This window comes from Cyprinodon tularosa, unplaced genomic scaffold, assembly GCF_016077235.1.
Source record: "Cyprinodon tularosa strain WSP-4 unplaced genomic scaffold, ASM1607723v1 ctg349, whole genome shotgun sequence".
Classification (NCBI taxonomy): domain Eukaryota; kingdom Metazoa; phylum Chordata; class Actinopteri; order Cyprinodontiformes; family Cyprinodontidae; genus Cyprinodon; species Cyprinodon tularosa.
Genome location: NW_024039062.1, coordinates 501,276 through 526,423, shown reverse-complemented (window position 1 = coordinate 526,423; position 25,148 = coordinate 501,276). Strand labels below are relative to the sequence as shown.

At 37.2% G+C, this 25,148-nt stretch overlaps 1 protein-coding gene across 1 annotated transcript; it reads right to left on the bottom strand.

Annotated features, from left to right (window-relative positions):
* Window positions 1–318: 318 nt before the first annotated feature.
* On the bottom strand, window positions 319–22,189 carry tmem38b (transmembrane protein 38B). The gene is made up of 6 exons (XM_038294996.1): window positions 21,724–22,189; window positions 8,502–8,658; window positions 7,027–7,211; window positions 6,796–6,883; window positions 2,658–2,775; window positions 319–943 (listed from the first exon to the last, which is right to left on the bottom strand). Exons 1-6 carry the CDS (start codon window positions 21,845–21,847, stop codon window positions 650–652), a joined length of 966 nt encoding a protein of 321 aa, XP_038150924.1. The 5' UTR covers window positions 21,848–22,189; the 3' UTR covers window positions 319–649.
* Window positions 22,190–25,148: the final 2,959 nt, after the last annotated feature.

Here is a 25,148-nt window from a genome sequence, read left to right as displayed (position 1 = left end):
AAGAAATCACAGGAGAGTTTAGCTCATTTAAAAATGTTTATTCTCACGTGCTGAGATTTCATTCCAGCCAGAAAAATACAACTGCTTTTCATTTCTCTATATATTACATTCAACAGTGCTGTTATTTTGTATAAATATAATAAATCATCTGAGCGTGATCAAATATAACTTCTCTTAAAACCCATAACCCCTCTTAGAGTAAAAAAAAAAAAAAGTAGACTTTACATAAAGCAAAATAGAGAAAAGTTCCCAGCAAGTGTACAGCATTGGTCCCAAAACTCTGGAATATTGAAAGATCATTTCCAGAATGACAGTTTGGAAATAAAGAAGCTACAATATGTACTGCAAATGTGCAATCAGCGAAAGGAAAGTATATCATTCACATGCAACAGCATGCATTTCACGGTTCTTTAAGGAGGGGGTAATTAGCCCAGAGTAACACCCAAAAGTTTAATTAATCTCTTATTGAAAACATTTTTTTCTTTCAAAGCTAAAATCCTGAGATATACAGAAGAAACAGTTTGGGGAAGAAAAAAACTGCTTTTAGGCACAACCAAACCTATTACGTCTCAAAAGGAGAAAGTTCAGGTCAACTTTATTCAGAATCGACAAGGATTCAGATAAAAAGGCGCTACAGGGCAAAGGCTGCTTAGTTGATCTTTTTGGAGTCTTCTGCTTCTGACGCTTCTTTGGCTTTAGGCGAGCTCTCTACCCCCCCACCGGGTGAAGAGGAGTGGTTCTGTCCTGATGATCTGTTTTCCTTGGACTCTTTGGTTGTGCCGCAGCAGGCGGTTCTGTTTGTTATGCTGTTATCCGTGCCTGCTTTGTGTAGCTCTCCTGTGAGAGCAGCGTACGGGGAATAGCCAGTAAAGAGTGCCTTGTACAGGGCTGACTCGATGGGGGCGAAGGGTGAGGAGGAGGAGCCTGTCAGCATCATCCGTGTCTGGAGAAGAAAAAAAAAAAGAAGAAATTAGATTCAAAACTTTTCATTTCTATTCTATTGGGCCTAAAAAATACTAAATACGACAATAGGTTTTCCCACAACCTCTGCAGCTTTTATCATTTTGGCCATTTTGTACAAACTAGTCCATTTAAACCCAGCTTAGTTAAGACAAATTAAGAGAAATTAAGTAATGTTTTTTGTCTTTTCATTTATTACAGATGACCAGCCCGTTGGAAATAAGAGCCCTAATCATTGTCAAAGATTAATCCTAAAAAATAAATCAATAATCAAATTAGTGAAACATAGAATTGTAGTATTGAGTATTTTATGATTATTTATCTCCGTATTTCCTCAACAGTACAGCCAATAGAAACAAACTGACCCATAATGTTAGCTTAAAGAGTTGAAAGTAGGCGAGCAACAAATGAAGCTGTAAGCTAACACCACAGCCTTCTGAATTGAGGCATTTTAATGATTTTCTACACATTCCCATTTTTTGAGCTTTTTTATGTACTTTTTAAAATTTTACATCTTTGGATCTTTCTCTTTGTTTCTTTATTCCATTTGCTAATCTCACAGATTTTCCTATTTATATTTATCATAATTATATTATATGATATAACATCATAATAAAAATGCATCAAATACAAGTAGTAATATAATTAAACTTATGATTTATTTTAACCAGACTTCCATTAATTGTTATTCTGGCCTATGTTCAATTTAGGTAACTCTTACAAAATAATAGAAAAAATAAAATATTAATATTATTATACCAAATAACTATTAAGGAAGATTGTTAATTACTGATTGGAAGCTAAGTTAAATGTTCCTAAACCTTAGTAGTTTTTTTTGTTTGTTTTTTTTATTAGGCATACCACATTCAGGTAGAAACTGGATTATCTGTTTGGGGAATAAAATTGTCTAAACTGCTAGAAGCTCACTGTAATACATTTATTTAGCATATATTCCTAAATATTTAAAGCAATAAAAGTTATATGGTTTTAAAAAATGTAAAAAGCAGCTATAACAATACAACTGCATGCAAATAGCTCAACTCTAAAGAGACTGCCAACCTGCCTGCTACACATTAGTGTTGTCTGCAGAACTATTAAGTTATGATTTATTAATGGGTGCTTGTTCAGCAACGTATGATGCCTTCTTAATATGCATATAAAAACACAAAAGAGGATGGTGGTATTTCATTTCTATTAGGGTATGACTGCTTGATATCCACGTCATCAAAAAGTAAACAAACAGCTCTTAAATTTGATGAAACATGCTGCTGGTGATTTGACAGATCAAGCAGTGGGAGTTAGATAGAAAAAAAGTTGAGAGAAGATGTGATAGATTTATCTGTTTTGTGAGTCATGAGCACATTTTCCCAGAGACGAGAAAAGTGGGTGATGCAAGCTGATGAAAATGATGCAAAAGCTCCAGCCCTGCGGGTAATACGCAGCTAATGTGAGTCACCGAAGTGAAAACTTCAAAAAAACAGCAGAGACAGGAAGGTCATTTAAAAGACAAAACATCAAAGATCGAGTTGGAGCTGTGGCAACAAGACATCTGTTAAATCTATGGTTAGCTCAAATTAATAAAAAAAACGAGAACATGGCCGATTAGATGTTATCAGAGACATCTCCCTATTCTGCATGTTACTCGCTGGGTTGGATTTTACTCATGTCGTAGTGTGAAACAGGTGCAGGACACTGACCTTGTTGACGACGATGAAGATGGTGTAGAAGAGCATCAGGTGGTGTTTCTGCAGAGGCAGGTAGTGAGTCTGCTGCAGAGAGAACAGCACTGCTCCCATCAGGGTGACCTTAGTGGGACTGAAATCAACAGAGTATCAGACAGAACGTTCTAATATACAGGAAGAACAAAAAAAAAAAAACATGAAAACTTTCATCATCAGCATGTGCCAATGTTTAAGATATATCTGGAGCCAAATATGATCTGCTCTGAATGTAAACTGCAAAATGCAAAACACTTTGTTTAAGGTTTTTATATAAACAAGCATGTCATTGCAACAAATTAAGATCTAGTAGTGCTGCAACATGAATGATGAGTGAGAATATATTAAACAGAACCATAATAAACATGTGAGCAAAGCAAGAGCATCATGTTAGAAAACTGCACATTTTTATTTCTACTCATTCATTAATTAAAATGATAGATCATAAAAAAACACAAAGTGCTGCACAAAAAAAGAAAGACAGACAAAAAACACTTCCTAAGTAATGTATAGCACATATATGAATTTATATAAACGTGCTGGGTTCTTCCACAAAAAAAACTAGGGAATAATCAGTCTTTACTTTTAAGACTGTTTAATTAATAGACTCAGATAAGTCCAAGCTGTAGAACCCCTGAAGTTGTGTTGTGGTGCTGCAGACTGGCTGCAGGAAGAACCTGTATTTCCTCAAGATCTTGAGATCTGTAGAATTTTAGAGACCAGCTTAACAACTCAATCTTGTTTTTGTCCTAAAACTAACCCTGCCTAATTAAGCTATCTGCAAAAGAAAAGTGAAACCTAAATGGCTAAATTTACTGTTAGTCAACTTAGCAATGGATTGGCCCCTCATCTGCCATACATAATAGTCCATCATGTGTTTCCGATGCAGCAGTTTCTCCTGGCTTGTTATTCTTGTGTTTTACGTTAGTGATATCAGGAAACATATCTATGCATGTTCTGCTGCTAGCATACCTATGGTTATGTTGATTTATGTCAATTTAACTGCACTTAAATCATTTTATTTGCTTCCTTTAATGAATAGGCTGTAAGCAGGAATTCATTTATCATTTATAGAGTTTTCTGAACTGACTTTTCTTTTTGGAGAATATATTAAAGGAATAGTACACCCAAAACATGATTAGCCTTCATTTTCTACTCACCTCCATGCTGAACAACACTCTGGAGTACTTTTTTGATATCTCAAATGCATCTGGAGATCTGGGAGGCTTCTTGCTGTCTGCTGACATTCAAATAATGGAGGTCCATGGCGCCCGAGACAGAAAGGTCCATAAAAGTCCACAAAAACGTGTCAATATTCCTCCATACTGCTCGTCCAATGTAATCCAAGTGTCCTGAGTGGGTAGCATCCAGAATTTACTCGAAACGAAGTCATTTAGAATGTTTTTAGAGCATAAACAGTAGTGTATAGGATTTCCTAATAGCGCCCCCATGCGCGCTCACGATTCTACGGAAGCCGGCAGACCAAACCGGAAGAAAGTGCGCATTCAGCGTCTGGTCTGCCGATAATGCAAGCGTAGAAGAAGAAATGTGCTGTTTACCTGTGCAAAGAAAGAAACAACGAAAGAAAAATGTCTGAGGACTTCAGTGTTGAGGAAGAGCATGAGTTCTTTGCCGAGCTGAATGCGCTGGTTTGGTCTGCCGGCTTCCGTAGAATCGTGAGCGCGCATGGGGGCGCTATTAGGAAATCCTATACACTACTGTTTAGGCTCTAAAACGTTCTAAATGACTTCGTTTCGAGTAAATTCTGGATGCTACCCACTCAGGACACTTGGATTACATTGGACGAGCAGTATGGAGGAATATTGACAAGTTTTTGTGGACTTTTGTGGACCTTTCTGTCTCGGGCGCCATAGACCTCCATTATTTGAATGTCAGCAGACAGCAAGAAGCCTCCCAGATCTCCAGATGCATTTGAGATATCAAAAAAGTACTCCAGAGTTTTGTTCAGCATGGGGGTGAGTAGAAAATGAAGGCTAATCATGTTTTGGGTGTACTATTCCTTTAAGATACTGTACCAAGAAACAATGTTCATTTGGACATATTTCTCTCAACCTCAGCAATGGCTTCTTTAGTGTTAGATCTAGAGTTGCTAATCTGTTTGATTGGGCAACAGGGATCAGCATTTTATTCCCTTGTGGATGGGTTGGCATTGGCTCCTCACTACCTGACAGGTTCAGTGTTCCTTCCAGGGATATTTTAAATCGATGCTGACCACAGCCAAATAGAGAAAACTCACAAAGGCTGCCGTTTTGAAGATGTTTGGACCAATCGCAAAAATCTAACTGATTTAAAACTCACCTCAATGCTTAGACAATGTTTGTGGAATAAATATTTGTTTTTTGATATATCCCAACTATTAACAGGTGCTATGTTGAATAGATTACATTCTGCTATTTACCTGTCAGCTGTCATAATGTTATGACTGATTAGAGTATACGTTAATATATGGGACTCTTGGAGTGAGTGTTTTCAAGCACCCACAGAAAGCTAAGGGAGGAGTTTCCAGGTGTGGACCGACCATCAGGGGAGACAGGACAGTTCCTGGTGGCCTGGCCTAGGTGCTGGCAGATAGGGGGGGACAGTTGCTCTGTTCAGGTCGTGCCTGAATTATTTTCAAATAAATAATGATTGTGCGTTTCACCGAGGTATCAGCCTTGCTGAGTCCTCCATAGACTGAGCAGTAGCAAGTATAGAACCAGCACACCTCCACTGCCTCTCTTCATTATTGCTGTGGACAAGCCTTGCACCATCTAGCTTTGGAGGAGAGAGATGGTGTAAATGAAAGGAGGAGAGAGGAGGAGGATAAAAGGAAGAGAAAATAGCCAACTGATGCTCTAAAAATAATTTAATGGCAGCTAAGTTATTGACTCCATGTTGAAAATGCTAGCTTAGCCCAATCAGCACCATTAGCTTAAAGCAGAGCTTAGATTCACTCTAAGGTGACCAAAACTGACTTGGTTATGAAAGTTATAACAAGATAATTTATTCAATGCTACAAAGGGAATTTTGATTTCATATAGCTACACTTCATAAACTTCCTAATATATTACATGCCTGTTAAAATCCTTGTGCTTTGTTAATTTATATAACCTTTATTTAAGCATTAAGCAGGTAAAAGTCAGACAAGATTAAGAATATATGTATTTGTTGCTATATGAACATTGCCAGAGCTTATAAAGAGTCAGTAATTTATTACTGATGGGAAATTCCATATAGCTTTTTGAATTCTTATTATCTTTTAAACAAAGATGGAAGAGAAAGAGTCAGTAAGGTGAGCAGAACTTGTGTTGCAAGGGTTGATGGGAGCAGGAGCCAAAGCAGGAACCTTTAGGTACAATCAAAGAGCACAACACTTGGACTTCTTATTGTCGTATAGATCTTCATCACCAATACAGATCTGGATTTTTTTTATTTTGCTTTTTGCATTGGTCCCAGGGAAAGGTACGAGTGGAAAAGCAGCATCATGAGATAACAAATGTAGCAAATTGGCAACAAAACTCAGCCCTAATTGAGTTTAAAAAGGATTTAAATGAAAACCAAATGATGTTTAAAATACTAGGAGATACACATCATATAATGGATAATGTTATAAGTTGAAATTGTAACATAGGACAGATGCAGGGTTAAACCCTGGATCAGAACTGTGATGGATAATGAAGTGTGTGGGGGGGCCTGGGGTTTAATTTTTATCCAACACTCTGTGAGATGAAGCTGTGGTTTCTTCTGTGAGCCCAGAGGCAAGAACAGTTTATAGTTCTGTGGAAAGAAGTCAGGCAGGATGTTTTTATAACATCTTGAATCAGAGGAAGCAATGTTTCAGGCTACGCCTTTAGATTAATTTCTACTTCACCTTGGATGATCTTATAACAGTTAACTTCAGAAATATATATTATTTGCAATGCGAATTTAAGCTAGTTAATTTGTTTATGTTAATCGGGTTGCAGTTGACTGTGTGTTTGAAAAAATTCCCACCCTGAATTAGTTTTCCAGGACCGCCCCTCTGAGTGTATTATAGAAAAACATCTTTTTATTTTCCTTTCCAATCAGGAAACCTTCCAGCCCTTCTTGCAATGTAAAAGTTTTCCAGATTACTTACTAGGACATCTTAAGTAGCTCATTGGTTTCCGGCTTCCATACACCACGAACCAGCTGCTCAAAGTTACTTATAAGGCCACCTCCAGCACCTGGAAGGTAGAGGGACGCATTAAATGGAGAAGAACAGGCAGGATAGACTATAGTGATATGATTCTATGATGAGATAAATGCTAACAAATGTCACTAAAAACATGGAATTATTCCTCCTGAATAACTCCAATCATCAACTGACCTCTCGCCCAACCAATAGCGATCATAACCAGCAGACTATCCTTATATTTTTTTTGTGCCAAGGTGACACCTCCAAGGACCTTCCAGGTTCTGGTCACCTCCTTCATTCCTGACAGAACCAACCTGAGGGGCAGCAGTGCCGTGCAGCTGTACACCACATCCATGGGGCAATAGAAGATGAGGTACCTACAGACAAATAAAGCTTGTATAACTTGGCAGAGACATACTTCTGGTCAGAAAGATACATACTGTACATCCATCATGACACTCCATCATGAAACTGTATGTGTGGCTAATTGTCTCTTAATAATCCTCCCACACCAGGTTCCCCCCAAAATAGGAAAAGGAATTAAGGTTCTTTCACAAGTAAAACTACAACCAAATATTTTTGTAGTCATTATTAGGTTTGGAGCATAAACCAGGCTTGATTGTTAGCGTTGTTCACAAAAAAATTAATATAACTATGGTCTGTGCTTTGGCAAACACATTTTAAGACTTACATTTTACAACTGAACTATATTTATATATTTGGTATTTTTCTGTTGAAACACACAACTGTAACCATACTGTTAAAAATTAATTAAATCTGAAAACTGCTGTGAATGAGTTGCAACTGGAACACCCAATATGATCCAACAGGATGGGAACCCAGCCAGAAGGATGCTCACAATGGTAGGCTGTGTATTTTTTGTGGAGGTAAGGGAAAATATCACTTAATATAGATATAGTATATTTCAACATTCATATAAAGCTACAAAAAGGACTTTCAAACACTACAACAAAAGCTTAAAATGAATATAAAATCCAAGAAGTGTGCTTTGGAAAATTCTGACTGTTTTGGCAAACTACAGCCAGTCTTTTATTCAAGTGTGTCTGTGAACTACCTCTATTAACCAACAGAGTGCAGGATGTGTGTGTGTGTGTGTGTGTGGTTTTGTTTTACCTACAATGTGAGAGAAGTATTTTGTAAAATATCCTACATACAGGTACATATGGGGACATTCAACTGGTCCCTATATGGTAAAGTTCTGTTCTTTGAGTTGGGGGTTAGGTTTAGGACTAAGGTGTGAATTCAGTTTAGGTTAGGATTAGGTACATTTTGGTAATAGTTAGGGTTAGGGTAAGGGTCTGGGTTAGGCCATATAAAATGAATATAAGTCAATGAAATGTCCCCATATGTCATGAAAACAAAGCGGGGTGTGTGTGTGTGGGGTGTAACTTTAAAGGAAACCATTAGAGGGCGCCAAAGGATTGGTTTTCAGATTCAGAGAACCTGTTTTATCTGGTCTATTATTTAAGATTTCCCTGATTTAAAAAAGCAAGATAAGTGAAAATTCCTATTTGTGTGTCACCTCTGACTGATCATAACACAGCTTTTGCCTTTTCCCTCTATGCTGAACAACAACAACAACTTTGCACATTTGGACAAATACAGGACTAATATGGCTTCCCTCATCCTTATTTAACTATATTTACCAGATGATTGATGCGAGAAGAACACTGGTGCCGTTGGACAAAGGTGCGACCGGTGGCTCAGCGAGCATGATCCCTGACAGCACTGCCCCCCCGAAGCAGTAGAGCATGGAGCTGAACCAACAGGCCAAGGGGCTGACTCTGGACACGTCCAGAGCTCCTGTGCAAAAAACATGGATATTAGTAGGATTAATGAACTGCATCTAATAGAAAAACAATGGAGCAGCCGCTCATTTACATGTGGGTAAAAGATTGAGAACATCACAGAGATAGGTTTGAATGTTATTTGTTGCACAGAGCAGGTGTGAACTGTCTGTGCCTTAAACGTCTGATCTGTGTAAACATTAATCTGTTTACAGTCCACAGGGAACTGAGAAAGGGAAGGGTTTGTCAAACACACCAACAGAGTCTCTATGCAGTTTAAACTCCAAAGTTCAAAGAAGTGGAATGACCTTTATAGACAATTACATTGTTTAAACACAGTTTCTGTATGATAATAAACAGTATTTCCACCCTGGTTAGATAGAAATTGCAGGTTTTTTCCCTTGCAATTATTCTAAAAGCCTGGGAACTAATCGTCATCATAATACATTTCTGTAATCCTCATGCTCAGTAAGATATGCAGTATTCCTCAACTAGCAACATGTATTTACTGACACATTGACAAAAAAGCTGAAACAATTCGTCGGAATAATTGGGATTAATCGATTATTGAAATAATCGTCGACTAAAATAGTAATCTTTAATCGTTAAATGGAGTATAGAGACTAAAACATGCATTTAGTTGACAAAGCAACACACTTAGAGCAGCATTTACAACAAACATTTTGCAAAAAAATTTCATCTGTCAATATCCTCTATCCAGTAGTCCTTAAGTGAGAAATTTTTAGTTTGACCTGATTTAATTCTGTAAAAAAAATCTTCATGGAACATTTTGCTGTCTGATTATTTATTAATTGAAAATACATTTTTGACAAAAATAATAGTTAGTTGCAGTCCTACTTGAAAAAATAACTTTATTGTATTTCCCTGATTTAAGGCTGATCCATCGCAAAAACAAATGAAGTCCAGAAATCAACACATATAGATTAGGGAACAATTAATCAGCTTAAGATTACTTGTCGATTAATGGTTTATTTTATTAAAATGTATTTAATTAGATTCATTTATAATGTCCACTTAAACAGTTTCGTAGTGTTGCCGTCATACACTACAGGACACTGCTGTCCATGCTTCCATACAGCCTTACTAATATCACCAAGAGTTAGTATTGCCAGGTGAGTCATGCTAGAACAGAAACATGAATGGATCCAGAGTTTGCTATGGGATTATTTACAGTGTCCAATGTCGACAAGGATCCAGAATGCCCTTTATGTGTTTCTGTTTGAATATATAAACATGCAATAAACTCCTTAGGTTATTATTACCTAAACAGCATGCATTTAGTTGTGCTGCATCGACTTCCCTCCTGTGCCTTCTAAGCACAGCAGCATATTGGAGGGACATACCCTGTCTATTACTGATACTTTTACATGTCTGTACATTGGAAATTATACATGTTTCATAAAATATATAATTTTTTTATTCGGTAATCATGTTCCTGCTTTGCTATATCTTTAAATGTGTTTAACTTAATAATGCTTAAGAAAACATATTTTTTTTGTTTATTCACTCAGTATCTAATACAGTTGGCACAATAAAAATATCATTATGTACTAGCTTTGATTTTACTCAGCATATTTTAAAATACATCAAGCCTTTAATGTTATGGAGAGAGCCTCTGGATAAAAGAGAAAATTCATTTTTTTTAAGAAAATTGCTACAATAACATCAGTCAAATTTAGATTAATTTATTAATTGATAAGTTACATTCCTTGTTTAGATTCTACCTTTAGACAGGAAGATCTTTATTTAGGGCTGCCCAGAGTTGCTACAGCTATATGGCTTTATTTGGACTAGAAGGGTAATCTGAGGATTAGAAACTGATTATAGACTCCTGGAGAGGGATCTGGAGGATTTAAAGCAGGGATGTCAAACTGGTTCTAGAAAGGGCCGTGTGGCTGCAGGTTTTCTTTCCAACCAAGCAATACCACACCGGACTCCAGCCATCTCATCAAGTGAGTCCAGTCTTATCATAATGACTTGATGAGTTGAATGAAATCAATGAAGTATATCCCTGGTTTAAAGCTTTGCTGGTCTTCTCTGCACCCTACCTTAGAATCTGCAGCTATTGCTTATTAACTTTTATCTCACATTCTCATACATATTCTAAAAAAAAGTTAAAGAACAATCCAATGGACTTTGTTTCCAAGTTTGAAGATGTCCAGTGGATTGTTTTTTAACTGAGTGAGAATATTCACCAGCATATTCTTATACAGATGTTCATAACTACATATCATGGTACAGCAAACTGAATATGGTTAAGTCTAATAAAAAATCTAAAAAGATAAAGACAAATTCTCGCCATAACTGTTTTTAATTTGGCTAAAATTAAGGGTTTTCAAGCATGAACAGTCTGGGTAGCTTTATACTAAATCAGACTTTGATTAGGCCATTCCAAGCCCTTTGTTTTCCTTTTTTTAAGTCAATTGGGGTGAACTTGTCAACGTTTACTTAGGGGTAACGGGATTATAACCTGGTAGTAGCCAGATTGATATGTGTACACCTGGGTTGAGTTCTAAATTATTAATCTGGGATGGCTGCCGTTCAGTCTGTCTGTGAAAAGGAGGGACGTTTAGTACAATACTTTGAGCTGTTTCTGGGTGACGTGCCAGCTAGTATCTGCCTTCACAACTAGTAGAGTAAGATGATAAATCAAACTTATCCCAAATGCTGTCGGAAGAAACGCACAGACATCTTTCACATCTATAAAAGCGCAAAGTGCTTCTCTTTGCTCCTTTTTTAAACAAGAAAATGTCGTTATTTTAGCTAAAACAGAATCCGTTGCATTATCTACAGGTGAATTCTCCAGCATAGCCATGTGTGTAAGGCCTTTCTGACTGTCCTCATAAGTCCCATCCTAAAAAACACTGTGTCATGTCACTGGTCCGACCCACTAGTCGTTCGGAGATGGACATATTAGCGGGAGTCTTTCAAGATGGATTTGTTGTGATTGTGAAAACTCAGATCTCGTGACACTCCAGCTTGCAGCTCAAGAGCATCTATAATCAAGTGACAAATTGTAGGCCAGTCATACTTCCTCAGAGTTCTCCTTTAGAAAGCATGGTTCCACCCATGGCAACGAGTAACCCAGGCCCAGAACCATCACACCAGCCAAAGATCATCACACTACCACCATCATGTCAGACTGTAGATATCTTGTTCTTTTTCTTAAATGTTTTAGTTTTTAGTGGATGTAACCCAATGCATATAGTGGCCTAGCAGAAGTATTCACACCTCTTGGTATTTTTTGTTTTGTTGTCTCACAATATTGAACTAAAGTGGATAGTTTGCACCATTTCATGTAAAGACCAGTACCACAACTTTGAAGCCCTGTTGAAACCTCTGTTTGTATTAACTGTTCTCCTTCCCTAAAGGCAGTACTTAGTAAAGCCATCCTTTATGTCAAGTACAGCTAAAGTTTGTTTTGGATAAGTCCATGTGAACTCATGCCATTGGTGCAGGCAAAGCTGACCCACTTCATGCAGGATGGTTTTCACTTGTGAACAACAATGATCATGTCGAACCACAGATGGACTGAGGTCTGGACTTTGTCTTTTTTTTATCTTTGCCCTAATACCCCTCCAGAGTAGCCTGAGCAGTATGACTCAGGTCATTGTCCTGCTGGAGGATGAACCTCCATTCAAATCCCGTTTTGCTTAGATAGATAGCTGTTTTTAGCGTTACTTATATTCATCTTCCACTGAACTTAACAGGCAACTTAACAACATCCCCACAGGATGATGCTACCATGTGCTTCCCCGTGGATTGGGTTTTTGGAGTATGCTGGATTTCGGCCAAATATAGTCTCTCCATGGTAGCAGAGAAGATTATTTTCAACTAATCTGATATTTAAAAAAATGCACTTCATAAAACATAATTCAGGATTTACGCCCTTGAGTGACTATATTTTCACACAGGGTCAGTATTGTTCAGGTTATTTTTGTGTTATCCTAAACTTTGTTCGTCTAAGACAATGTTTATACAGAAAAGCTCAATCAAAAACAGACATTTTTCCACCAGTTTATGCATAATTAATGCTAAAAGCTACAATTCAATTATTTTTTCCTTTTTTTTTATGTAAACTGTGGCATAGGTAACTGCCTCACCTAACACATCTCTACCAGTCAAATATGTCATTGACCTACAGGACAAAAAAAAAAAACACAAAGGTGATTTTGAATCTATATTAATCTGACAAAGTTACCAAGTTACTGACCCAACTGCCTTCTAAGCAACACATTTGTTTCATCTACCAGCTCAGTTGATGCTGTGTGATATACATATCTTCTTTTCACCTAAAAGCTATGGATGTGTTGAGGTAAAGAAGTTCCATGTGCTATAAAATAGGTGTAAGTTGAAAAATGTCAGATAAGGAATAATTTTAATACCTGCAGGCTAAGACCAAATCGGCCATTTAAATCTGCTTCTCCTGTGATATCTCTCAAAGCAGACACTACACAGTTAGATTGTTTGGCCTGATGGGAAAACGTGGTGCAGAGTGCAGCAAAGCGTTTACGCTGCAGACATATATAATGCTGTGTCGTCAACTTTAGATGTAGAGCCATTGTAAATATGCTCGCTATGTTAGAGCCTGAGTGAACAGACACAAACAGAAATTCAGGTTTAGTGCTACAACCTCCAGGACCAGTTCTAGACAGAAAAATAAAACAACAGTTTCTATTTTCAGCCGACAGAGCTGAGATTAGAAGGTAGACCTTTACCATATCCTCCCATTAGGACACTCATTTACAAGGCAAATTGGAGTAACCAGGCCAACCCCACTGCTACCGATCATGAAATGCTTTCCCTAGTTTGTTTGACCTTTATCTTGGCAGGAAAGAAATGATATGATTGACATTTGTCTCTTTTCCTCATCCGTTAAGAGCTGAAACCCTCGAATGTTGCCATTGTGCAAACAAGCACATATAATTGCCACCAGGCAGGTTTAGTGTGGGCTTTTCTCTGAAGCCTTCAGAGGCTAGTAGAATTCATAAGTGAATAAACTGCATTATGACGTCCAAGAGAAGCAGCAGACAGGTCAGGGACAATTCTGGAGAGGTTGAAAAGCTCAGTGAAGCTTTTTAATAATGATGCTAGCTTTCAGGATGGAGAATCATTTCACTGCAGCAAATCTGCAAAGATGAGGCTGTCAACCTAAAACAGACAGACCAGACATGGAGGTTCAGTAAAGGGAGGAAACCAAGAAAACAATATTTAGCTTTAGCTTTATACTTAACAAATCTGCAGAGATGGGAAGTAACGAAGTACAAATACTTTGTTACTGTACTCAAGTAGATTTTTCTGATATTTTTACTTTACTTTACTAGTTTTTTTTATGGCGACTTTTTACTTCTACTCCTTACATTTTTACACAAATATCTGTACTTTCTACTCCTTACATTTTAAAAAATTGGCTCATTACTTTAGTTTTGAATCATTTCAATGGAGTTACCGTTATTATTTTTCACGTCATCAATACCAAATTCAATCTAATTGGATGGGAATCTACGTTGCATTTGACGCACCACTACAAGATGAATCAACAGATTCGGCAGTATTCATTCGCGGCGAATCATTGCAGCTTGGTGGCGGTGGCATTAGCATAGTAGTATGGACGACAAGATGATTGAAAATGAACACAACGGAGATCTAGTCGTATTGGCACACATCCATTTAAAATGTAGGCAATGGCATGAAAAAAGTGGTTTCTACTTTTACTTTTATACTTTAAGTAAATTTACTTGAGTAAAGAAGTTTATTCAGTACTTTCACTTTTACCAGAGTATTTTTTAACACAAGTATCTGTAGTTTTACTCAAGTACGGAAAGTGAATACTTTTTCCATCTCTGCAAATCTGCCTTTATGGAGGACTGAGGAAAAAATGGACCATTTAAGTTTGCCACAAACCTCGTCAGACGTGGTAAATACCAAACCTGGTCAGATGAGACTTATGCTGCCTTTATTTAGTATCGTAATTGTGGTAAATACCAAAAACTGACACGACAATTGCACATGAACACCCACTGATAACTTCCACTGGAAATGTGGAATATATTTATGATACCTGAGCTGCCAAGATGAGGTCAACCCTGACCTTTCAACATGGCGGAGAGCAGCGAAATGATTCTGCATGGTGAGCATTGCATTTTTAAACTTCTCTCTCTTTGTTTTTGTAGCCTACATAATGCTGTGACATACATCACATTTTACAATGTTGCCCTTTAAGTCTGTGTTGGTTTTAAAACAACCATTCCTGTTGAATTTTATCAGATGCTAGCTAGTAGTGCGTCGAGGATAAGAGCCAGTAAGGTACTGTATGGACTGTGTTCTGATGTAAACAACTTTCTAATTTCATCTGTAGTGGAGGCCAGTGAGCGCATGATTTACTGGAATCAGGAGATGATCCTAAATGACCCCAGTCATGCCCAAATGGCAGGTCAGGATAATCTGTGGATCCAACATGTTTGTCTTTTCTCTAGCACAACACAAGCAGTTGAACACACTGTGCTGGTCATTTCCACTTTAAAAGTGGAAAGGTTCATCTTTACTAAAACACATGAAGGCAACGTTATAGCTTTCTGGCTTTACATTCAAAATGTGTGGTAGCAAACTAAGAACATTTAACTTTAAACACACAGTCCCAGTGTAAATTATGGCAATGGCAGCAGGCATATGCAGCAGAGATTATTTATTTAGCAGGTTAAAAGAAGTTAGTTAAACAGGTAAAATGGAGAGTAGAAGTAGTTCACCTAGAGGGACAATAACCCTATAGTAGAGCCAGGTTTATGGAGGAATCCTTTAGGTTAACACTCCGTGGCATATTCAAAGCTCAGATCTGAAATCAGTAAACAACTTGTAACATTTATATTCTTAAAGGTATAGTGGAGGATTTTCGCAAATTTTTGAAAACATCCGCCCTCTCCAAAAATTAGTGCAAGAGCATGCATGAGCCCATTTCTCCTCGTGCACGCTCTGTTTAAAAGTTGCTGTTGGCATCGCTCGTACAAGCTTATTTTCCAAAATGAGATTTTGCAATTTTTCCACCGGTAAGTGAAAATGGGGAGGAATACGTAGGACAGCCTTATGTAAACATATCATCAGAATGACTGACAATTAGGAGGAGCACTTATTTTGATGATCCACCTAGAAAAAGAACATCCTCACTACATCTTTAATACAGTTAGACATCACATTTACTGAAAAATGTTTTAACACCATCAATCAATTTTTGTTCACTTTATGTGTTTTTGTGTGCTGGTCTGCAGCAGACAAAGTCTATTAGAAGTTTGAGTTTGTAACAGGACACGATGAAAAAAGTTGTAGGGGTATAAATGTCTAAAATAGAAGAGATACTACTACTTATTATTAAACAGAACATTTTAAACTACACAATCCTTATCTGCACCTAAACCTTGAACAGAGACTTCAGCCTTAACATTGGTCCAGTCTGCTAGCTCTATATCCATTTTCCTTCACTGTCACATGATAAGACTGATACTGTGCTCAGCCTGCCTAAGGTCCTCCTCCTTTTTTCCCGTGGACTGTTTATACAGTCATTACAGGATTTAAAAAATTACCCGTTTTCTATTTCTGGCTTAGAGGCAAAAAACACTGACACACAAATAACCACTGTTCCTCCTCCATGTCTCTTGTCTGCTGCATCCTAAACAACCAACATGTGGCAGTGTGTGAAGTGTTTGAGTTTAAAATAACTCCATAATAACATAAATGACACCTTAAGCTCTTTTTGAGATAGCTTGTGTGTGTTTATGTCTAACACCGCATCCTGTACTGTATAATCGTAAATAGTGACTTTCTCTCCCTGTCTGGAACACAGTTCCCTGGATCTTAAATAAAAGACTAAAAAGGATGAAGAAAGTGATTTAAGTCAGGAAAGAGGACAGACAGGAAGGACTAAATGTTTATACCATTCCATTCCTTTTTTGGAGAAGAACAATAATATAAGCTGGAAAACACATCAAACTTTTCTGGTGTCCTACCTGCTGTTACACTTGATGTCTATTTTTGGACATTTTTACCTTAGAAATCCCAGAAAGCAAACAATATTTCCTCAAAGAATCTCATGTAAGTTGTTTACTTATATTCCTACAGCCTGCATCTCCCAACCACTCTGAGACGGCCTGATGCCAGGAGCTGAGGACAATAGGTTAAAATGTCACAGCAGCTCAGATGCTTTGCAAGGCAAGTTCAGAAATAGATTTCTAGTAGAGGGACCACAACGGGCTGTGTCTATGCTCTTGAACATTTCGGTGTTGAAAGTCAAATGCTGGAGACCACCTGTCACTATAGCCACAACAGAAACAAATCATGGCTCTGGGCCGGACTTTGATCCAAGCTGCTATAGTATGCTGGGACAGATACAAGGTTATTTTAGGGTCATCTAACTAAGACAGTTTGCTTTATTTCTCTCTTTAGCTTTGCCAAACCCTTGAACAAGCTGAAGATGATGTGCGTTAGTGCATACAACTAATCGGACTAATTTATTATTTAAAAAAAATTATCAACCAGTAAGTAAGTAAAACAATTATTCTCTTTGAAAATGCTGTATCCAGAACTCTCCAAGTAGCAGTTTTCGCTTCACCTAATATAAATTCCACCATATTTCTCTTTTAACGCACCTATAGTAGCCCTAATGTGCGCGTATTATAATATCTAAGTGTTAAGATGTCAGCATACCTCCTGACTATGTTATGCCTGAGCATCACCTCAAAGACTTTCTTGACGCACATGGAAATTTCTCTAAGATGTTGAGCTTGAAAAGGGAATCAAAAACATTAGCTTCAAAGCAATATTTATGGCAGGCAGAAACACAGAAGGATTGATGTGGTCCAGGATCCTGTTTGCATGAGAATACATTGCTGAGAATACTTCATATGGCGGATAAAGGACAATGATCTAGGCCTTGGTCTAGTTACAGGATTAAGCACCTGTTAGCCATCTAATCAGTGGGACAGAAGAAATAGCCTCCAAGATTTAGGTTCTTACAACTTGCACTTCTTTAATTTGCTCTTCTCTTTTGCTGAGTTCAAATTCAATGGCTGCATCCTGCAATGGCTAGATTCGTCAGCTGATTATGTCATAGCGCGGCGCCAAAGCCTGTTTGGATTGGAAGACTCCTCGTTATGTGGCAGACAAAAGCAGCCTTCTTTTTGCCCATTTTGAAGAACGGGCTTAAGGTATCCTACGTAGCCTTGGGTATGCCGTGATTCATTGTGAGTCCAAGCAAGCCGCCTGCTCCGTGCTCAGAGGAAAAAGGTCAATTCCGTCAAACAGTGGTGAATATTGTAAGTGCAGTTTATTATATTACAAGTGTGTGAATAGTTCCTTCTGAAATTAATTTAAATTGTTTTTTTAATGGTTATAGTGTCAGATATGTGGCAGGTGATGTTTGTTCCTTTGCAAATGGGGAACCGATAAAACAGTGTGGGAACTATAAATCTGATATTCGTGATAAAGGGGCTGCTGTTGAAGCTCCTTGAAAATGATATTAGCAGCCAGAACAGCAGTGAGAAGTTTGGTATCCATTCTTTGCCTGCTTTGTGTGTCAACTGTAAGTGTTGCTAGGCGACTGAGCGTATAGGCAATGAAAGCTGGAGAAGGCTGGACCTGTTGGAATCCACAGCCAAAACTCTTCCATCCTCTTTATTTTCAGGAACCTCAAAGGACCCAGTCCAGGTACACCGGGTCTTTGGGGGACATAGCCACTGAAATCAAACGCGCCCGTGATCTTTTTCACTCCTGTTCAGCTGTGCGTGAAAGCCAGTGGAGGTATCGCTACCTTCCCTGTTGGTTTGGCAGCCATGCTGTTCTGTTTACATACCATATGGTGCACACACTGTTTAGCCAAGGTCCTGCCCCACGTTAGAGAAAGAAACATCCTGGTTATTCCTAGTTCCTGGTCATTCCCACTAAAAAGCCTGTGTTCGCTTAAATGCACAATCAATTAATCAATTGTTATCAAATTGCATTTTTTTAACTCATAATGCATTGTTAAATTTTTTCATTTTTCAGACTAACAAAAAAAATTCAAGTATAACCAAAAATATTAATAATTCCGTCTTTTTTTTTTTTTTTAGGTGGGATACTCAACGTGTTTCCACCATCCAGCTGTGTTTAGTCTGTTAATAAATCTTGAGTTTTGAACCTGCTTTTAATATTTTCATTTGTTAGCTCCTGTCTAGGCATCAGATTTATAACCATCGCATTGAGGACTGGTTGTTGTAAAGTGAGGACAGGTTTAGGGCTGTGGTGCCAATAGGGTTAGGCTTAGGTATGCATTGGTAACGGTTAGATTTAGGGTTATTTTAGGGCATAGATAGGGTTGAAACTTAAAAATCAATGGAAGTTAATGGGAATGTTGCCAATTATAGCAAGTCAAGAGTATGTGTGTTTGACGTTTGTTTATCCTTAGACTTCTACCTTGTCCCTGAAGGGATATTCAATGTTATTGTGACATCATCATATAATGGCCATACTTCAAAGGGGTGTAATAGTAGATGTAGTATCAGCCTATGACTGAGGAGAACCTTTCTCTGGAGTACGTCAGGTTCAAGTGTCTTAAGATAAAAGATCAAAGCTATTAATAGCACCGAGGTTTTTCTATCCGACGTCTGTTAGCTTCAACACCCTCATATTGTCAACGGATAATTGTCCATCACAGGCCGAACAGCAACAACCATGATTCCAGATTCTACCTGGAATTACTTATCAACCTACGTATGAAGTACAGAACATAATACTAAAACCAGAGACCTTGATCTGAATCCTGTATAAAAACAAGCATCCTTACACTGTGACAAGAATACAAACAGGTAAAGTAAGAACATTTTAGAGCAGGAAGGGAGCTCCCACTGTAAGTTGGGATGTGGTAGCTCATAAACTTAAATATACAAGTGGAAGGCCATGTGGGGACAGCTTGATGTGGCATGCTTCCCGCGTTGACTTCTTGAATATGTTTTCTTTTTCTGTTTGAAATGGCATTCTGTCAAAAGAGCGTTAAAAATTCCAACCAAAAAAAAAACTATAGAGCTGACAAACCAGCAGGGTGGGTTCCAAAACTTGGAGCAGAGCAAGCTTATCTCATATACCCCAGCAGTTAGGAGGTTTGACACGCTCACTAAACCAACCGCTGGGCTACAAAAACAAAACAACAACATGACTTGGTGGAAATAATCCAGAGAAGTGGGTCGACATCACCTTTAAGTGTAAAAGATTACTAAAAATGGCAGCAATGGTGTCTATCTTCACATAATTGTAAAATTTTTATTTTAACCTGATAAAAAACAATAAACTAACAGTTTAAAATATCTCATTACTCTTTCTGTTATTATGATGCACAAATGTAGAAATGGTGGTTGTGTTTACAAATTAAAATCTATTAAATATCACTGCCATCAAGACAAAAATCATCTGAGCTAGAAAGGATCAACTGGATCCAGTGTTTGGGAATCCCTGCATTTAAGCTGTGTGTGCCAATACTATATTAGGATAGCAGCTTTGAGATGACAGACAGATTATAAAAGAAACAACTTTTTATTTGTGTCACATCAAAAGATTCAGATTCTTCTGTTTTCATTCCTCTTTATGAACTAGTTGGAATAAAGTGCATAAAGATTTGGAAGAAGAGTCGACCCAATACCCTGTTAAGTGATGTTAATAACCACAAATATACCAAAGCTCTAATGATAATGTTATATATATCTTAATAACTGAAATATATATACTAATTTTAAAAAGTAGAGGGTCCTAAAAATGTCCAGGATGAGACCCCGTAAAATTAATGTCTTTTTCTCTACAGAAAGTAGACTAGATGCTCAGTGCAAACCAAGACTTCTTTGTTTCACAGCAACAACAGAACATAATTATGAAAGAAGGAACATATTCATATAATCAAAGTTAATCAAATGTTTGAAAATCTCTCATCATGAAAAAAAAAATATATATATGCCCTTTTGGTATCTTGCCATCTGTAGGATATTCAAGAAAATATAAATTTCTGACATTATCAGACATTATCACTAAGGCTACGTTCACACAACACCTGAAATGACCAAAATCTGATTTATTTGGCCCATATGCGACCTGGATCTGATCTTTTCATGGCTGTCTGAACAACACAAATCCGATTCTTTCCAATCCGAACCAGGCCGCTTGGCTATGTGGTCCTGAATCCGATATGAATCTGATCTTTTCAAATGCAACCTGTGTTGCATTCATCAAACCTGAATGGCATTAATACAAAAAAAAGGTCACTATTCTGTGTCTTGCTATGAAGAAGCGGCACAGGAGATCACATAGAAGTCGCATATATTTAAAAAAGTGAACGGCAATGCAAAAAAATCTGATTTCACAAAAAAAACATCGGAATTGAGCATCAAGGCCTGCAGTGTCAATGTGGCCTTAGAGAAGGGCCCCCTGACTAGAGTTTGCCCGGGGCCCCAAAATGGCTAAGTTTGCCACTGCCCCTGAGCTTCAGCTTATAGAAGGCTTCACTTATTTTTAAACCTCACACACATTATCCTAATGTCATTAACAATTAATCGAAATACTCATGCAGATTCTTTTTCTTTTAATTCATCAAATTGAACATTCTGCTAACATACCAGGACCTGTAAAATTAGATATTATTTAATCGCAAAAAAATGTATGTTTAAAATAAAACCAAATATTCCTTAGAGTAATATTGGGCATAAATAGAGCAGGATATTAATAATTTTTGTATTTGTTGGTGGTGGGTTTTTTTGTTTGTTTTTTTAGATTAAAACGAGCATAACAAAGATAAAGACGGGTATTTTATTAATTATCAAACGTAGTTATGTTAAAAACGGCTATTTATATAAAAAAAAAGTTTTTAATCTAGTTTATTTTTAACTGTCACAACCCCCAGTGTTTACAGACCATTTATAGTAACAGTATTGTTGCAGATACAAGTTAAAGGGTTGCCATGGTTGCAACACCTTAACTTTGATCTATGCAATGAGGATGATCTTTGCTTGCAGCCATAAACTCATAAATTCTGCAGCTAGGTGAACTTTCCACTCACCTGGCTGCTCCCTTAGTGCCATTACTGACACGATATAGTGCGCCATATCAAAGTAAGGAAACATGGACAAGTTTGCCAGTCCGTGGGAAAGCTCGTCCAAGTACAACATCCCGAACAGATCCATCTTCCCGTTCCTGGGGCTGGTAGGGAACTATGCTATTTCACTGGTTCGACCCTCGAGTGGAGGAAAGGCACCGGTCCAAATGTGAGCATCAGAGTATAAACACTTCATCCGCGCCCTGTGAGGTCTGACGAAAGCCAGGCGGGCACACAAACAGCTGTGTGTTTGGGGTACGCCTCTGTTGAGCGGCCCACAGCTGGCTAGCTTAGCTTTAGGATCCCCGGTGGTCGCTGGGCAACAGCTCTACGTTGCTACGGAGCGGTCATCAGCTAAGCTGTCATCCCCTCAGACGGAATTCCTGCTTCTTACTCCGCCATGCTAGTGATGTGGTGGGCGGAGTCAGAGAGGATCGTCGTTGGAGGATTACAGCCAATCAGATGTCAGAGGGTGGCTTTGCAAAGTTATGAAACAGGATATGAACCAGAAAAAAAAAACATCAAAGAAGCTTTTAGAGTATATTGGTACCATATTGAGAAAACTCAAGGGTCGCACCATATGCTTTCTATGTTATTAAAATGATTCTATACAACAGATATTTGTGCTAAAATACGGAAGAGGATTAGGGTCACTGATTAAATAAAAAAAAGTTAACTGATTTTGACTTTAATCTAAGAATTCTTTTTTCCTCAGAATTCTGACTTTGATCTCAGAATTCTGACTTTCATCTCAGAATTCTAACTGTAATCTCAGAATCTTGACTTTAATCTTAGAATTCTCACATTTTTATCAGAATTCTGACTATAATCTCTGAATTCTGACTTTAATTGTGGCTTTAATGTCAAAATTCTGACTTTTTTCCTCAGAATTTTGAAGGTAAACTCAGAATTTTGGCTTTAATCTCAGAATTCTCACTTTTTTTTATCAGAATTCTGACTTTTTTTCTTAGAATTTTAACTTTAATGTCAGAATTCTAACTTTTTTCACAGAATTCTGACTTTTTTCCTCAGAATTTTTACTTTTTTCACAGAATTCAGATTTTAATCTCAGAATTCAGACTTTTTTCCCATACAAAACTGAAAAAAAGTTTAACAATGGTTAATTAATAAGATAATTAGATATTAACATAGGATAGCATTTAACATAGGATAACAGGATTTTTTTTCTTATTGTAAACATAATTTTATTTGATCTGCAAAACATTGTATATCCTTAAATCAAAGTAAAAAAAATACACTTGGAACTTCTTATATTAACATTTTTGCTGTGTGTGTTTTCAGTACAGGGGCCAAGACCAGTTCTACAGGGGCACTGGTCCATCTTGGCCCCTTACCAGAAAGACCAATGCATTAGAGTTGAAATGCAAAGCATAACTACACCACATGCTGCTAGATACAGTAAACATTTATTGTATTCTTTACATGTAAACTCCAGTTCAAACTGAAAAAAAATGGGATTCATATTTAACTGTATGAAAGCAAGCATGAAGCAAAACCAAAAATGACTTCAAACAAAAAGTAAAGCCAAGTATAATGAACATGCATACGGTGCAGATGTTGCTTCAACCCTAGTTTATCCATTAGATGCCTCTTTTTATTTCGAGCCAAACCAATCCATTAAAGCAAAAGGGAAGAATATATGGTTTTATTTTGTATATAAATTGCTCACAAATTGTCACTCAACTTTAAGCCAAGTGTAAAACTTCATAAAAATAATAACAAGGCTTCTTAAAATAGGTTTTTTCTTGTTCCACATTGATTCACTTAATTAACCAGTGTAAAAAAAGTGGAACTGAAGAGCTGTCATGTTATATGTGAGGTCTTAATCTCCAATAAATTCTAGAACATGGCCTCTATTTAATTCTAGAACATGACAACTTATGATGGGTCTGTCTGTTAGCACAGATAAGAATGCAGCAATAATGATAACAATGCATGTCCTTATTTCAAAACTCTATAAAACTTTAAGTTTGTCAAGGCATATATAATGATGCAAGAACCCAGGAAATCATTTTATTAACTTTTTGTTTTTCACATTGGTTTTTCATATATAGATAAAAACATCAACCTTACAATAAATAAAGCAGTCCTCTAGATAGTTTAGAGGTATTCTATAATGTGTTTATAATTTACAAAGAAAGCTTGACTGACTGAAACAGAAAACTGCATGTTTGATGGTCAATGCAAGTTAATCGTTAAACATCTAAAATTAATAATAATAAAGGAGATTGCTACTCCGTAACCGGGCATTTAAATTAAAGAAAAGCACTTGGAGAGATACAGTATTCTTGTAAAATATGTAATTCAAGTAAGGAGCCAGTAGAGGGCAGTGGAGCCCCTTTATTATGTCTCCTAATGTTGACATCTTCTTGAAGGTAATCATGCTGGAAGATATTCATCACCAGCTGCTGTCAACGAGGGAGTAATTTCCTTTCTCATGCTCTCTTATTAAAAGCATAAATCAAGAAAGAGAATATTTTGCACAGGAAATTATAAAAGATAATCTGTAATTTATAAGTAGTAGCTCCGAAACTTTGACCCTCTCCAATTTCTGGACTTAATTACTAAAGCTCATGGTCATTTTGGTTCTTTCCTATAAAATTTCCATGTTATTTAATATTGCAATGGAGCTCACACTATCTGTGTTCCCAAATTCTAATTTAGGCTGACGTGGACTAATACAAATATTACTGACATGCAGAGAGGGTGTACCAACATGAACAGGTAATGATGTAATCTCATTTTTAAGGTTATTATGAAGAGTGAAACTCCACCCGAAACCACTCCTGTGTTTGGAAGCAGCACAGCACTGAGATCTGTAACTTCTTGTTAAATTCTTTGTATCTCACTGTATATTGTCTCTGGAATCACTCTATACATGGCATGGGGCATTTTATCCTTGTGGGGACTTTCCATTGACTTCCATTCATATTGCATTCATTTCTTTGAGCTAAATCAAACCCTGAGCCTTACCTCACCTTAATCTTAACTCAATTCACACCTAGTTCTCAAACCAAACCCCAAAACTGAACTTTTCCTGGATTACTGTTCCCAACAAATTAGCATGTTCTTGGAAAACTGTCCTTATTCTGTCTTCACAAGGTTAAAAATAATACCTGGCCAAATAAATACACACATATGTATGTCCTTCACCTTAATAAAATCCAAGAATTCTGATCCATTTTTAACCACTGGATGGATTAACCAGAAAACTGTTCCTTTAATACGGTAGTGCAGTAATCAGTATAAGTTTCAAACTTTAAATAATCTGTCCTTAACATTTCTTCCTGCATTAGTTTTACTTTAATACTTTAAGTATTAAAAAATGCACTTTTAGACTTCTACTTGAGAAATTAATATTAGTACTT

Bases quoted from the DNA above. Each gene is read 5' to 3' on its own strand.
- tmem38b (XM_038294996.1), bottom strand. From the start codon at position 21,847: ATGGATCTGTTCGGGATGTTGTACTTGGACGAGCTTTCCCACGGACTG. The intron at 2,776-6,795 runs GTAAGTAATCTG...TGTTGATTTCAG, and splicing joins GAGCTACTTAAGATGTCCTA to TCCCACTAAGGTCACCCTGA. The intron at 944-2,657 runs GTCAGTGTCCTG...TTTCTTCTCCAG, and splicing joins TCTTCATCGTCGTCAACAAG to ACACGGATGATGCTGACAGG.